This window comes from Anabrus simplex, chromosome 11 (assembly GCF_040414725.1).
Source record: "Anabrus simplex isolate iqAnaSimp1 chromosome 11, ASM4041472v1, whole genome shotgun sequence".
Classification (NCBI taxonomy): Eukaryota; Metazoa; Arthropoda; class Insecta; order Orthoptera; family Tettigoniidae; genus Anabrus; species Anabrus simplex.
In genome coordinates this window covers 111,386,438-111,403,701 of record NC_090275.1, presented here as the reverse complement: position 1 = coordinate 111,403,701, position 17,264 = coordinate 111,386,438, and the positions used below count along the sequence as shown (strand labels likewise).

The following is a 17,264-nucleotide window of genomic DNA, read 5'->3' as shown; positions in this document are numbered from 1 at the left end:
TAAGGTGTTGACACCGTGGTTAGCCAGATTCACTATCAGAATGTTGGATCGCAGGGAAGGAGAGGAGTTTGTAACAAATGAACATAGCTCTCCTTGGTTCAGTACTCACCTGAGCAAGATGATCATCCTCCTGGGACAGAGGCTCAGATTCATGCTCCATCATCGTCATCGAGTCCACTGAAACAAAATGGAATACATATTATCTGTAGACAACCTGAAGGGTAAAAGAAGTTAAGGAAGACCTCTCTTGGTCTTCAACTAAATGAGGCCATCGTGTTGGATGCAAACAGAGGACTGTACAGATGCATAGTTAACTTATAGAGACTTGCACACCTGACATATAGCACATTGAACAGTACACTATATTATGACTAGCAGAACACATGACAACCTTGTTTACTTGGTAACTGAGTAATGATGATGTCATTCCTGGTGTCATAGGGTGTTAAAGTCCATTAGGAACCTAGGAAGGGGTAGAAGTCAAAATACCCATTCAAAACTGAATTATTAATAATTAATTTTGCCATGGGTAAAAAATACTCATGCACCTCCTAATGGCTTATCAAATAAGATTGAAATTGTTCACAGTTTTACAGTATATCATAAAGGCAAATATAGGTAGCGATCAAAAAAAGCAATTTTTTGTGGGGAAAAATATAAAAGGAAAATCAAAAATGTCAATGATCTGCTAAAATGTCAAACCTACACTGGTATCATGACGAATGTAAGAATAAGTGTGAGGACTCATCGTGTTCAAGCATGCCCCGCCAGGCAGTGCTAGAATGGGCTATGTCCACAGTACCGATCAGCTCGTCTTAGGAACAGTGCCACAGGAAACGTATTACTCCATAACTGATAAGTATATATACTGTCTTTTAAAAACAATGAGAGATTACAATTGCAATACCATGGCAAGGTACAATGGAAAAATCATACATGGAAATAAGAGCTACGACCTTGATCACATGTTGTGTAAAGCACAGGTTACTCGAGTTACATATACAGATAAATAATGCATAACTACCAGCATATTAAAACAAACAACCATGAACTATTTAAAGGTAATATTCTACTTACCAACTCAGTTTGCCAGTTACTGGACTTTCAAAAGCTTGCGTCAAGATTTGGCAGATGTTCGAGATTGTAAATCCCGCTGGATTTCTCCCTAACTGTACACATTCGACCAGTTAACAGTACTATATTATCGCATATCCAACAACAAAACTACAAAGAGGGAACATCTGCACCTACTCAATATCTTTTAACGAGATTAGTATCAAGGAAATGTAAATCATCCAACATCCTTAACTATATGAACTTACAAGATAAACAATACACATCGTTGAACATTATAGAATGCTTGGTACAAACATGCCTGTGAACGTACATAATGCTTTACCAACATTAATATAACTTCAAAGCATACCGCAAGAATACAGTGTACATTTTATCGCATTTTAATGTTTTATATGTTATTAGTTTTTATCACATCCATATCCTAGAATGTTCTAGAATGCTTGGTACAAACATACCAATGAACATATGCAACGATTCACCAATATGAACTAAACTTTAAAGTGTACCTCAAGAATGCTATAAACATTTTAAGTGTAGAAATTGTATTTCACCAAATTATCTATCACTCACGAACAGTACCGGTACACCAGAATTTTATGTAACATAAACATGTCATAGAATGATATAGATGTTGATTCCCATCGGGAACTTAAAATATTTATAGTGAATGAGTATATAATACCAATATAATGGTCCATTATTGGACATTATAAATTTTCCAGCTAACTCATTCTTGGTCGCCTGCGTTTCGCCCTCATGTGCTAAGTTGGGCTCGTCAGTTGGGACTTAGCACACCTCCCAAGACGCAAGGCTAGTGCATACCGTGGAGGCCACTGCATAGGCTACTTGAAGCCACCAGCAGTGCCAATGCACTATGAGAGCTATTGGTATTATATGATAGAATATCGATGCTTGTCTCTTAAACCAGAAGACACATCATATCAATGTATGTTTTAATATTATCACTCATATCATGTGACATTCTTCATTAGATTTAGTAATGTTTTAAAATTATATACCAACTTTAGATCTCATGACCAGCTGAGGATGACCTCTGTGAAGGTCGAAACCGGTACTTCATGGTATCAAGACATCATAAAGTAATGATTAGGTGGACAGTACCCATTCTTTGTGATTGTGGATTTCTTTCATTCTGAAGAAAAATCAGCACTTCAGATAATTTAGGTTTGCAATTTCCTCCTACATTTAAAGTCTGCTTTATGGGGATGTAGACACTTTGAAGTAGATGCAAATGAAGGAAATCTGTTGTCGATGGATGATCATCTGAACTGAAAGAATGCATAATTCTTAAGTGTCGTTCCAAGGGATCCTGGGTGAGTTTTCCTGTTAACATATACTTATAAACTCTTTCCCAAAGCCATTCACACATTTCTGAAGTACTCTGTAGGCTTACCATCAGTGATTCCAAGGTTCTGTTGAAGCCAAAGGTGTTAGTAGATCTCACAGTTTGAAGAAAATTAACAAGAGCTGGATGAGAATTTGAAACTCTACGAAGAGCCTGAGAAGGGATGAATGCATTTAGTGTATCAGCAACAATATTTATATCACTGGAAAATGTTTCAGTGTCCTCACTACCTTGTAATCCTGCCAGTTCCTTTTCTAGATAAAATTTCATACCTTTGGCAATACTATCACTAAAAAGTTGGAAGGCGAGGCTAGTATTCATTCTCTGGAATGATAAAAGGTCTAAATGAGCAACTGTCAGCTTGGGGCAGGCTCTAAGCCCAGCATATCCTAACAGATTTTCTTTTTTTCTGGTGGTTTTACGTTGCACCGACACAGATAGGTCTTATGGCAACGAGGGGATAGGAAAAGCCTAGGAGTTGGAAGGAAGCGGTCATGGCCTTAATTTAGGGACAGCCCGAGTATTTGCCTGGTGTCAAAATGGGAAACCACAGAAAACCATATTCAGGGCTGCCGACAATCAGATTCGAACCCACTATCTCCCAGATGCAAGCTCAGAGCAGCGCGCCCTGACCGCACGGCCAACTTGCCCAGACAGATCTTCTTTGAACAGTTCCCTATAAAAATTGAAATCAATCATTTTGTTGTTATAGTGAAGTTCTACTTTATCATGACAGAGGTTTCTTATGCATTTCAATACATGCACGAAGTCGGAGAAAGCCCAAATCTTTCTCTTACCGTCTGCAAGATTAATGATGTGAGCTTGTAGGGAACTTGTCTTGCCACTGATTCCTAACAATTTCCAGGTCTTTTTATTTGTCTGCCTACCATCACAAGTAAATCCAACCACAATTGCCCCAGTCTCTCCTAACTGCAAAATCGCCTTTATTAGAATTTTTGCAAGGATGTCTCCTGAAGTAGCAAATCTGCTTGCATAAACAGCAACCGGTTGCAACCAATTATGCATAAAAGGTACTAACATGAACACTAGTGCGTGATTTGCAAGCAAGTTCTTCTGGAAGTCTGGTGTGTGTTCACCTAAATCAACTAATTAATCTACTTTATGGGAAAATCTATTGAACTCAATTTCTTCTCTTAGCTTAACTTCATCATGCTTGCTTGTTGTTATAGGGGCCTAACATCGAGGTCATCAGCCCTAACTTCATCAAAAATAACACCACCATAACATGAATTATCACTCTTTTCATCCTTGGGAAAATCTGAAATAGCATTTATGCTATGTGTATTAACACCATAAGGGCACTTAAGCCCCTTTACAAAGTTTTCTCAAGTGACTTTCTGAGGGCAGAGGCAAGAGGTTATGTCGCCAACAATGACAGAATTCTTTCGGTGATTTTATTCTCAACAATAAACGCTCTAAAATTGCACTATAGAGAATATGTGACACTTCACGAGATATCACAAGACATGATCTCCAGCACACCGAGCGGGATGACCTTAAAACTGAATGTAGTAGAGGGTGCTATAAGCTTATGCAGTGTGAAATTTTGATCTTGGATTTGCGTTAAGAAGAATATTTTCGTGAAAATTTATTATCCAGTGACAAAAGTTTTTGGAATTACATTCTTACAAGCACTGAAACATGTTTGGTATAGTTTGTGCTGTTTTTGGCTGCAGTAGCTTTGAACTTGTTCAGCTATTGAAATCTTTCTTCTGCTTTCCTCGATATAAAACACTAAGTAAATTCAAATATTGTAAAATAATAGTGTACACATCACATTAGGTTTAACATTTAGTTGTCAACAATTATTCTTATGTTAGATTAATTACAAGAAGAAAATTAATACAAAATAAAGTACATAAAACAAAAATTCTTCTTTTTTTACTGCTTTTCTCAGATCTGTGGATTTGGCCCTATTTTATGGCTGGATGCCCTTCCTCACACCAACCCTATATGGAGGGATGCAATTACTAGACCACGGATTTTAGGGGAGAGCTTATTTTGTTCTTGACGACAGAACTTAAAATGAAGTTGTGTTTACATGTTTCATGTACTTATAAGGTTTTTATCCAGCCCTCCTGGTGGTCATGATCGTTAAGGCGCTGAAGTCTAAACGGTCTGACACCAAGGTTAGCCGGTTCGAGTCCCGTTGGTCGCAAAATGTTCACCCTAAGAATGTTGGCCAGCAGGGTAGGGGAGGTGGTGGTATACAATTTCTAATCACTAGATTGCGTGCCAAAAGCCTGGATTAAATTCCAAACCTCTCCACAGTGCTCATATGGAGTGAGGGCATATGACGCTGTTGATGGTGATTCGTCCATCGGATGGAGACGTTAAGCCTTGAGCAGACGCCTTGGTGCTCTTCGACAGGAGTAGGCTATGTGCCAGCACCGGGTTTCACCCTCTCCCTACTATCCTATATCACGTCATTCATTTCATCTCATTAACTCCTCTGATGAGGTTGACGTCAGGAAGGGCATCCAGTCATAAAAACCCCCCACGACAGATTCATCTCACCTCATACCCTACCCCGTAGTGAAAAGGGACAAGGGTTGGACAAACAACAATTCCTATTTTTATCCCTAAATCAGTTTAAATTATTTTAATATATATTGTGAGAAAATACAATATTCGCCGAATCAATTTCAGTATCTTAAACAAAATATTCAAATCGGAAAGCTGTAAACTACACACCCCAGAAAGCCTTAAAAACCTTCCACAGCTAACGCTTTCATAGGCTGTCACGAGATTGGAGGCAGTACCCACTGACCTGCAGGAATAAAAACTCTTATTTCATTCTGTGAGAACATTTCGGTATTCCCATTTGTTTAGTGTGTGAATTATGCCGAAAGTGTCAGGTTCCAAGTCGCCTCTAGTTAAAAAGTTACATGATATTCCCCTTTTCACTTCAGATGATAAAATTATATTCTGTGACGTTTGCAGCAAAAAGGTGAGTGAAACCTGTTTTATGTTTCCCCTAAATGAGTCATTATCAATTTAGCAAAATAAGCATGGTATTTTAACTGATGCCTATTAAAACAGGTAAAATTAAATCTGCCTAAACATACGGTATTTTAGAACCTATTTAAGAGCTTATTTTAGGCACATAAATAACATTTTAGCACCTAAAATCAGAGGTCCAGTAATCACTATTGCATATTTCTGTGATTGTTGGAAGTATAATGTGTTGTCTGAATATGAAGAGAATGTGCTGAAACAAACATAAACATCTAGTCCCTGAACCAGAAGAATTAATTAGAACGCTTAAAATCTCCAATCCCACCGGGAATCGAACCCGCGACCTGAGCAGAAGAAGAATTCGGACAAAATGAAATCATGATTTAGTTTCATTATTTGTATCAATTTTAATATGCAAGTTGTGTAATTTCAATCTTACCGCCTGATGCGATTTAACAGTGACATATACGGGTATCTTTAGCTCAATATACCATCTACAACTAGTTCAAGGAATACAGCTTTGATAATCACGACATACACGCTGCCACTATCGCATTTTTGTAACTTTATTACACAACCATATGTGGAATTAACATTATACAATGTTAAAACCTTAAAGTAACATATTTTTGTATGAAGATAATACTAATTTACATCATGGGATGTGTGGCACACCACCCGAGTCCTTACGCAACGTTCTAGAACCCGAGTACTGAAGGGCTAAGCTGCTTCTCCAGAAAATTAATTCTCGATTTTGCTGAGTTGAAACTGGATCTAGCTCGAATTAAATTTCAATTACCACTTTTAGGCACCTTTAGAGCGATATTATTGTCTTTTCGGCATCAGAAAGTACACTAGATTAACCCTAATTTTGATATTAAAAGTTCAGTACATGTCATGCAACAATTGTACCATGGTTACCGCTTGCATCGGCAATATCTACGCGTGGTATGACTGTCGTATGTTTATTTCTCGCAGATAACTTGCAGACGACGTGATGGAGCGAAGCACAATGCTACCAACCACTCTACTTAGGAACTAGACCAACAGTCAGCATATGCCTCAATGGGAGGGGACTGATTGCGCGTGATGTTAACTTATTCTTTTCATTGCTATGGTAATCAACAAGTTACGTGATATTTAATTATTCTTTTCGTTGCTTGATATGGTAGTCAACAAGTCTCTTTCTGGCAGTTGCTGACTTCCATTAAGGTACGTTCAGTGTTGGTATGAATATTCCTTTTTTTTCTATATCCCTCTTTATGTGTGGTGAATGGACTCTGCCATTGGTTGAAGGTTACGCCAATGAACCATCGTTCCCATAATTCAAGACAGCCAGAAGTTATGACAAACTTAAGCGATGAAAAGACCTAAGAGAATGAGGCAATGTAAGAGAATAAGCATATGAAATAAATAAGAATAACAATACCTGGCTGTCTTGAATTATGGGAGTGACGTTTCATAGGGCAGATCTTCAGGCGACATGATAAACATTAGACTGACCTTTCAATTCTCCATTCGCTGCTGCACTCCCGACTTCAATGTTCTTTCTTCTTTTCCTGGTGGTGTCTAGGTTCTTTCTCCTGTTGGGAGATTTACGGGACTTAATCTCACTTGAAAGGTATTTTGGTAAATTAGGGAAAATGTGAGGCACTGCTCCGGGATGTAATTTCCATCTCGCACGAGAGAGAGACACTTTCTCACCATTCACTATAAAATTATCTGATTTTACTATCAAATCATCAGAGAAATGAACTTGACAAATTCTACTATTACGCGTTAACTCTGTATCCTTTCGTGAAATAGCTCTGGCCCATATATCAAATTTATTTCTATCCTTTGGTGGTGAAAAGAATCGTATACCATTAACTACTCTACCATAGCCTGACTTACAGCCAGGCACAAAACAGTAAGGCATGTTGAACTATTAATTTAATCAAGCCACATAAGATGCATGCTTTGAGTACACAACACACAACACACAATGAACTGAGTTTAGGAACTTAAAGCAAAGAAAATTCAACTTATTGACTGAAATATCTCACACAGTAACGTCTCCGGAACTTGTCGGAACTACTCAAAGAGAATGAGCGAATAGCGAAAGAGAACTACTGGAGCACGTGTTGGACAGAATCGCTTGCAGTGCTTGCAGTGGCGGGGTCACAAATTACCATGCTATAACGTCCGAGTCCTCAAACTTGGTACTTATATTCGTCATGCCGGTATGTTAAATTCCGTGAAGTGCTCGCATTGTAAATAAATGTCAACATAATTATCTTTCCACTTGTATCTTGTTAGTCGCGTACTCATTAATTTACTTACAAGAAACTTGTACATCGCTCACTGTCAGAATGAATCACCGGGGGGGCGATTATACCGCCGAATGGGCGACCCACATATTATACATTAGTATGTCGAGGCCACTATAATTCGCACTTCACTCATCCCGACAACAAACCCACAACAGGTGCCAGCAATTCGGTGCAGTATTGCCTAACCTGGAATTATGCATCTATCCTTGTACAGCAAAAGAAAGGGAGAAATGAATCAGGTAATAACAGTGGCCTTATCACAGACTGTCAAACATTGAATCGATGTCGTAATTTTATGATGTTCATTCATAACAAATGTTCCGTTTTAAAAGAAAGGAAGTAAAGAATGAGTTTTCATTTTTGGGTGGGAATCATAATACTAGCATAGTACTCTACTACTGTTAAAACAGTTTAGAACAAAATAACTAAGCTACCTATTTTTTAAGTAAATGCGAACATGCGAACACTGATATATTCTGTGGCATATCTAGAAAAATGGGGCATAAAAGGGAATGTTTGGGCCATATTATTGTGTTAGTTCAAGCCTAATGACATGCGAAATCATTATTAACACATTCTGCACCTGAAACTATCTGGCACAAAAAAAAAAAAAAAAAAAAAAAAAAAAAAAAACAAACATTCTAAGCCTCGCTACCAAAGAATCAGTATACAAATGACAATACAAAAAAAAAAAAAACTTGCCACTAGTCACAACTGATAATTGTTGTCATAGCAACACAACACAACCTCATTTTTTGTTTTACTTATTGCTCCGTCAACCAACCTGCCCGGACAGCTCTATCTCAAAAGCATTGAGTGGAGTGCGAACACCAACGAACGGTAGTGACATGAATATCCAACGAGTATGAGTGATATCTAACATCTCGGTGTGACAAGCTCAGGAACAACACTGCATAATCTTGTCATTGCCTATATCTTCTTCTTAAGTCTTAAATACATAGATTGGTCTGAGGCATTTCTCCAGTCGGCTCTATTCATAGCTTTCCCCTTCTTAGATTCTGTATCCTACATCAGACATGATTTGCTGTGGATATTGTAGGCGTGGTCTTCTGGACATCTTTTGCCTCCAACCATTCACACCAATACCGTTTTCAACAGGCTTTCGTGTCTCAAATATGCCCTATCAGTAGTAGAGCAAGAGGGGTTCTAAACCACCTCGTCAGCATTTCCCATGACGTCATGTCCACGTGACGGCCCACGTGCTATTGGTTGTATATAAAGCCATGTGCTCTTCACAGACACTAACCACACTTTTTTAAGCGCGTGGGCGCGGATAACCTCACTGCTACCATCTTAACAGGTCCTAATATTACATTTTGGGCTCGTGGGGGGGGGGGCACGGAATTTTAAGAAGTGAACGTGGCTAATCAGACAGCTGTCATCTTGTCACGTCCTACCTGCATGCACTTGTTTTGACGTGGATTTGACCATAGTTTTATGGTTAGATTCACTTCCCGACATACCCCTTTCCAACACCATCCTAGAGAGGGGCCTAACCTCACAGGATTATAGTTTTAAGGCTAGTTGCTCTTCTCGACATACCCCTTCCCCCCGACATCATCTTGGAGCGTATCCGAGACGTAACGTTACGGAGGTCATAATAATCCCTCCTCCTCCTCCTTCTTTCAGTTTTACGGACAGATGCCCTCCCCCTCTACTCTTTTTTGGAGGTAGATTACCTACACCGTCACTAAGGCTTTATGTCTGTATCCGACGCGTGACCTCCACTCCTGAACAACATAAAGCATGTTGTTAATCAATCCTGTAACTGAGGACCAGACATGCTGTGCCCTCGCCTAAGAGCATCAAATTTTGTGTGTCTTTAAAACATATATAGTCTGTTATTATCCCACAGTAAGAATTTGAATAGTCACCATACATTCTCCATCGTGTTCTGAACAGAGAACAAATTACCTTGATTATTAATATATGATAGAAGTAGGGCGCGGTGTATTGTTGATTTTTTAAAAAAGCAAAAGAAATTAACACGCAGGCAGATGATGATTGCATGGAATAAACTACCCCTCTCACTCTCCTTATTTCGCGAATATAACATCAACTTTATGATGCAAACACATTAGTTACCGTAAACAGAATAAAAAACCATGGTTTTGAATTCAGATCTCTATCTGTTCAGCATTAGAATAAAAATCCCTAATATATGCATTACTTGGATTTCAAACCCTGAAAATCATTGCTTCGAACCCTGTTCTCTCAGTTCACCGTCAAAATAAAAAAATATCTAATACATGCAATCCAACCCAGTTCTCACTGGATTAATGCAAGAATAAAAATACCTCACTCCTTATTTCGTATGTTGTCTACACATGATTCATAACACAGTTAACGTAAAAAATTACATGCATGGAATCGAGCACTGAAACTCTCTGATGTGTAAGATAACAGACTATATAAAATGCCCGGTTTCTGGAACGTGAGATATCGAACATATAGCGGTATCGAATGGTTAACTTGTGTTTTGGCGTTGCACGAACGTAAGATACAGCTATCGGTTCGACAAATCGCTTGCTAACTTAGAGGGCCCTGAGCAGGAGATATCTATTTGTTAACTTGGTGGGCGCGTGCGCAGTACTTCAGTATCGGCAGCTAAGCTTGTGTTTGATAAAATTTTCTATGGCTTTCTCATCTTCTTCCGACAAAGAAATTGTAGAAATGGTCAACATTCTAGAACGACCACGATTATATCATCGACGGCCTAATATTCTAATGAAGTATACAGTAGTGAAAACGAATTCAAGGACAGATTGAGGCTAAACAAATATACTGCCATAGGTTTGGTAGAGGTTACAGGCGACAATTTGCGTCCTGTGACTAATAATTTTCCATTGTCCCCTGTTGATCAATTATTAATTAGGATACCCTTTAAGATTCGGTACTACTGAGTCTTATCATATTTGTATCGGTGACTGCATTCGTGCCCATAAAAGCACTGGTACCACTAACTGAGAATAACAGATAATTACACAATTATCGTAGTAGGCCTACTGCAGGACTACTTGCATTGGCAGTGAGCATATACTTTTATCGTGGAGTTGTTTTTAATTAACGATATTACATTACATGGAACTAACAAGTTATATAACTATGTTAATTTTTTTGCTAGGGGCTTTACGTCGCACCGACACAGATAGGTCCTATGGCGACGATGGGATAGGAAAGGCCTACGAGTTGGAAGGAAGCGGCCGTGACCTTAATTAAGGTACAGCCCCAGCATTTGCCTGGAGTGAAAATAGGAAACCACGGAAAACTATCTTCAGGGCTGCCGACAGTGAGATTCGAACCTACTATCTCCCGGATGCAAGCTCACAGCCGCGTGCCTCTACGCGCACAATTATGTTAATTACCCGATATATATCGTTATACTGTGATCAAACAATGTTCATATTTTGTAATAGCAGGGAAGAAATACGGTATACCTATAAGGCTCAGTGCAAACTGGATTGTGCGTGACATGTGCCACTCGTGTGCATATTTCATTAGAAATCCTCAAACAATGTCAAATTCTCCTGACAGCCCTTAAATACCACGAAACTGACACCCACGTCTGCAAGAGCTAGTATAATACTCATTTCTTGCTGCGTGGCAAAGAGGGGATAACAGGAGCTGCACAGAAAGCTCAAATGCGATGCATTACTTGTGCGCATGCGCCTGGCAATCTAGGGAAGACACCTAATGCACCAAAACAAAGCAAGGTCTGTCTAGGGAGGTCAAGTCACGAATGCTTCTTATGGATCCGCCATATTGGGTCTTTAAGCGAGAGTAACCAAAGGCAAGTGTATTCGAATTTAGAGGATTTCTGTGCCGTACATTGAAATAAAAACAAAATACCAACTATTTTTCATAAATAATTTAATTGGACATCTATTGTTCATGTATATATAACTATAACTGTACAACACTCAAATGATATGAATACATTCACAGCTATTTGAATAGGCAGATAATTAACAGAGCCTGTTTTTTTTTTTTTGAGAAACAAGTATCAACAGAAAAGCTCATGTCCTACTCTTTTACTTCCTTACAACTTTCTCTTACTGTGTTTCTTATTAATATCATCTGTCAAATGCGTAATCTTATTGACATAAACATAGAAATCTGATTGCCGGTACATGAAATACTGAACTTGAAGTAGGCCTACTGTACTTAAAGTACTAAAAGACAGTTGTAATAAATTACCTTCAGCGTTTTCTTTATTAAGAAAGTAATTACCGATACTGCGTTTCTAAAAGGTTACTCCAGTATGTTGACAAGCACTGAATGCCTCTTGAGTTGAGTGCATTAAATTATGTATGGTAACTGTTGTTATCCATTCTTGTAGTATTTCTTTGGGTTCTAAGGCAAAAATACTCTGCACATATGCAACAAGAGTGATGTTCTTAGCTACTCTTAACTAGTTTATTGATAACCCATGCAGCTATATAGTACAAAGTGGTGGTGGTGATTATTGTTTTAAGAGGAAGTACAACTGGGCAACCATCCTCTATAAACACTAATCAGAAGAAAACAAATGGAAGGGGTCCAACACTTCGAAAAATGGAGGTATCGGCAAAATAAAGATGAAGGCCACAAAGTGCGTGGAAATGAAAAACTTCCTAGGCCTCGAATGCGCTAATGCCGTCGCGGTCGGAAAAGAACAAGTGTTGACCAGGGGAGGTCGGTGGACTAGAATAGGTGAGAGCCTAACACAAGTAAGTGAAAGCAATGTAAAGACTCAGCTAAGGGCCTCGTAGTCACAACTCAAATTGATTTCCCCCTGTGGGCGGGGGCAATAGAATAACACCCACGGTATCCCCTGCCTGTCATAAGATATGACTGAAAGGGGCGTCAGGAGCTCCTAACTAGGGAGCGTGGGTTGGCGACCATGGGGCTCTTAACTGAGTCCTAACATGCATGCAAACAATAATAATAATAATAATAATAATAATAATAATAGTTAAGAAAATTAAAGCCATTGGTAGACAAGATTCCATAAGAAATAGAAATTCAGTCACTATTAAGTTGAGTTAACCTAGGTTAGGCTATTTTAGGGATTACATTAGGATATTATGTTAGGCTACGGTACGTTAAATTACAGTAGTTGGTTAGTGCGAGTGTTGTAATCTTTTAAGTATTTGTCCAGCCATATAATGTACTCCATAGAGCATTTAAGATGAATGAAATATAGCTGTAAATAATAACTACAGTACCGTATAAGACTGCTATTAACAATTGTTGTTGTAATGATGGCAAGCTGGACACAAATGGTTGGTTTGAAGTGATAGGCCAGCGAAATTAACCAATTACGGTTAAAATTCTTGACCTTGCCGGGAACCGAACCCGGGACCCCTGTGACCAAAGGCCAGCACGCTAACCATTTAGCCCTGGAGCCGGACACATGAAAAGGAAATTTTCATAAACATCAGTACTACTATTTTCCTGTTACTTTTCTTGCTTGTTTTGAAAAACAATTCTCTTTCTTTGGGAGGTTTCCTATTATATGTCAAAGACTTGGGTGGATTAGGGACGTTGAAAATTTTTGGAATGGAATTCCACCTGAGTAGTTTACGTTCATCTGCCCCCTTTAGTTCAAATTGCGGTTCTTCAAAATTATGCTAGAAGAAAGTACATAATAAGACCTATAAATATAAAACATCGTTCATATAAACATATTATTATTCAGGAATGATACGAATGTATAACTTCACTAACCGCGCACAAGACGGAATTATCTGTAGACTGCCATTTGTCACGCCTACAGTTTTGTACCCACTGAGCTCTCCTTTGCTTACCTCTCGGGAAACAAAACACTCTAATTCCGTCAGTTGTCTTATTTTGACAGTTTGGTGCGGCACAGTATCCCATTTTCCTTCAAAATACAAGTAATAACTCACATCATTACATCATTAATAATCCCGTTATACGATATTTAAGACCCAATATGGCAGCCACCGCAAAGGATTGTGGTAGCGTGACCAGACCTCCCTAGACAGACCTTGAAACAAAGCAGTATGAGGGGTGGCATCTAGTGTGTATTTATGAAACTTGATCAACGAGCCAATAGTTGACAGTTCGATAAGTTAGCTGCTGTTTCGCTGTGCAACGCAGCGAAGATTTATCGAGTCGACAGCTGTAACAAAGCAATAGCTATCGGAAAGATATCTCACCATTCCAGAAACCGGGCATACAAACGCTGTTCTTCTTTGATGTTATACACACCCAACACTCTCTATCGTAAAACCGAACACACGCAAAATTACGGCATTGATTGAAGGACAAGCAAGTGCTGTGAGATAGTCCTTACACACGTACATTTTATCGCAACGTGGAAACACACAAGAGTTTTCTTTCTCTGCACACTTCATTCATAGTTACAGCAATTACATTTTTAGTATTTAATTTTGATTACCTGAAATACTTACATGTTAAATGCGAGATGTTATACGGGAGAGGGTAGTAACACATACCGCTTCTTCTATCGATTTGTACTATGAGGTTATCACAAAGGTTTTACGTCTCTGTCTGACAATCAAAATAACTATGAACAGCGTTCTCTCGCTGCGGAGAGGATATTATTTACACACAGAATGGTATGTACTTACACTGTCACGCCGAATGGCTTGGACGGCGCTGGCCTTCTCGTCACAAGAAAACTGGTTTAATCTTATTTTAGCTGTGTTGAGTAGAGGGAGGGGAGAGGGACCGGAAATGTATTCATATATTGTCTGTTGTTAACTTAACTTACCGGCTCCGTCTGTGTTACAACACATTCAACACGCTGCTCAAGGTTTAAATTGAAGTAGAATTGCATCTTTATTTATATCACGATCTTACATGATCAAAGTAAACTTCCCCGGAACCACCTAATATCAAGTGAATAACTGTCACACACATAGACAGGATACAACAGCACAAATTCACTTATTCCGGATGTACACAGACTGAACTATACAACGAACAGCCGGAATTTTAAGAATTTTATAATACAGCAATCAATTGATTTTATCTCATCTCATGTATCATTTCAGTAATGTATGTTATAATGTGTTAAAATGTGTTTTAGATGTTTTAGGAATATATATAATTGTTTAATTTATACTTAAGGCTGATGATGGCACATAGATGCCGAAACTAGTACCATTTGACTATTGGACATGTGAGTGAATCACAATAAAACGTCATTGTATTGAATAGGTGGACCTTGGAAGAATTTTAATTTAATTTACTGTAATCCTACTTCAATACGGAACCCAATTAAATTCATAAATATAAGTTACCTATGATTTCCTCCATTTTTACTATTTCTGTTTTAGATGTTGTTCACTGTCTGCAACTATGGCAATGCCAACTACTAATCTAATCATATTTATTGGCTCACCCAGTAGCCTTATTTCCTATATTCAAATCCTCTCGAACCTTATTCAATACATCCTGGATATAGGCATTAAAACATGGAGACAAAGGATAAACTTGTCTAACTCCTTTCTTTATTTTTGCTACCTCTTGTTCATTTCAAATTTAAACTAAGGTACTGCGTACAAATGTTTCAGACGACGTACAATTGCTACCTCTTGTTCATTTCAAATTTTAACTAAGGTACTGCGTACAAATGTTTCAGACGACGTACAATTAGAGCGAGGAGAAGACAAATTCTATCTCACGTTCAGTCCAAGTTTACATGAACCAGTATAAAGTGAACTCAAATCCCACAACCAAGATAACTGCATCACATACTCTCGAAAGTATAAACCTTATCATAACGTACTTGAGGTGCAAGAATAGTCACAAGATCGTATGCAGATGAACTGTATGATACACTGCAGGTTTCTACTGAAGTGTAGAACTAGAATGCTGCATTTTTACTCGTGCAATTAAGGCATTTGGCAAGAAAACGGTACAGTATAGAGCAGATGTTATAAAAAAATCTGTCTTGTGGCAGAGGGCATCGCCAAAATCTAAGAATATGCTAGGCAGATGATACATTTGCCACACGAAAAGTACATTGATGAAATACACTGAGTGGCCAAAAGTCATAGGAAGACACTGAGTGTGATGTTAATAACCGGTTGATCCTCTTTCTTTACTTCTTTTCTTTATTAAACGTCTTAGAAATATCAATTTTCTACTCAAAATGCAATGTTTTATCTTCGTAACGTGCTTTCATGTGCAAGTTATTCTCGTAATGGCAATTGGAATCGTGCTGAGGAATGGAGGGACAACCTGACTTCCAGCGGTGCTATTTGAACTGCTGCTACTCTATCAATTGAGTACTTGAAAAACCACGCAAGCAGAGACCTTTACTTATCTCGAGGCAACGCTAAAGTTGAGAGAAATACGCCTACACACATTGGAAATATTTGTTAAGATAATTGAACAACCATAATAATTAAGATTTAAAAAATATGGAATACCTCCTTCATAAACCTCCAAACGAGTGTTATACACTGACTTAGCAAATGTCATGGGATAGTCACCTAATAGCGTGTGGGGCCTCTTGTGGCCCTGCGAACTGCAGTGAGACGCCGTGGAAGTCAGTCGACAAGTGCCTGGTAGTCCTCTGGACGCAGCTGATACCAAATCCTTTGCAGAGCGGCCGCCAATGCTGGTCTGTTCGTGGGTGCAGGATCCATGGCACGGAGCCTGCTTCCCAGGATAGATATGCTCGATAGGGTTCATGTCGGGCCTCCTGGGTGGCCATGGCAGTCATTTGACCACCGCTGCATGTTCCTGGAACCATTCCCGGGCGACGTGGGAGCGATGTATCGGCGCGTTATCATCTTGAAACACCGCAGAACCGTCTGGGTGCTGGAAGGACAAAAATGGGTGGAGATGGTCTCCGAGCAGTTCAACATACCGCGTACCATTCAAAGTCTCTACCAGAACAACTAGGGGGCCAATTCCATACCAGGAAAATGCACCCCAGTCCATAACAGAGGCACCAGCGTCCTGGACCACACCTTCGAGGCAGGCGGGATCCATCGGCATGGTGCAGTTGAAATCGTGATTCGTCCGACCATATCACGTTACGCCATTGTTCCAGTGTCCATTCCTGGTGACTGGCGATAAATGCGCGTCGTTGTGCCCGATGACGTTGGGTTAACAGTGGCACCCGTATGCGGCGCCGGCTCCCCAACCCCATAGAACCCATGTTCCTACAGATTGTCCACTGGGAGACGTGTTTACCACGGCCTGTGTTGAATTGAGCCGTGATTTGTTGCACGGTTGCCCGTCTGTCACTAGTGACAATCCGTCTCCGATGTCGCCGGTCACGGACATCGAGGGTGGCTGGACGGCCGGTCGTCCGTCTGTTGTGGACGGAGACACCCGCATTCAGTCATTCACGATACATCCAGGACACGGTTGATCGTGTGAAGCCGAATTCCCTCACCACTTCCGAAATCGCACTTCCCATCCGTCGGACACAGACCACTATACCCCGTTCGAACGGTGTCAGCTCACGACGACGTTCCATGTTACATCTGTCACATGCACAGCCACTGATCACAAGGTCT

General features: G+C 39.5%; 1 protein-coding gene across 1 annotated transcript in view; it reads right to left on the bottom strand.

Annotated features, from left to right (window-relative positions):
• LOC136883168 (uncharacterized) overlaps positions 1-16,737 on the bottom strand; it is a 65,386-nt gene extending 48,649 nt beyond the window's left edge. Inside the window, exons 1-3 of the mRNA XM_067155347.2 lie at positions 16,614-16,737; positions 6,926-7,153; positions 110-177 (exon numbers count right to left, since the gene is read on the bottom strand). Of these exons, the coding sequence (XP_067011448.2) occupies positions 110-177; positions 6,926-7,153; positions 16,614-16,737 (420 nt within the window). The remainder of the gene's footprint in view (positions 1-109; positions 178-6,925; positions 7,154-16,613) is intronic.
• Between the last annotated feature and the right edge of the window lie 527 nt (positions 16,738-17,264).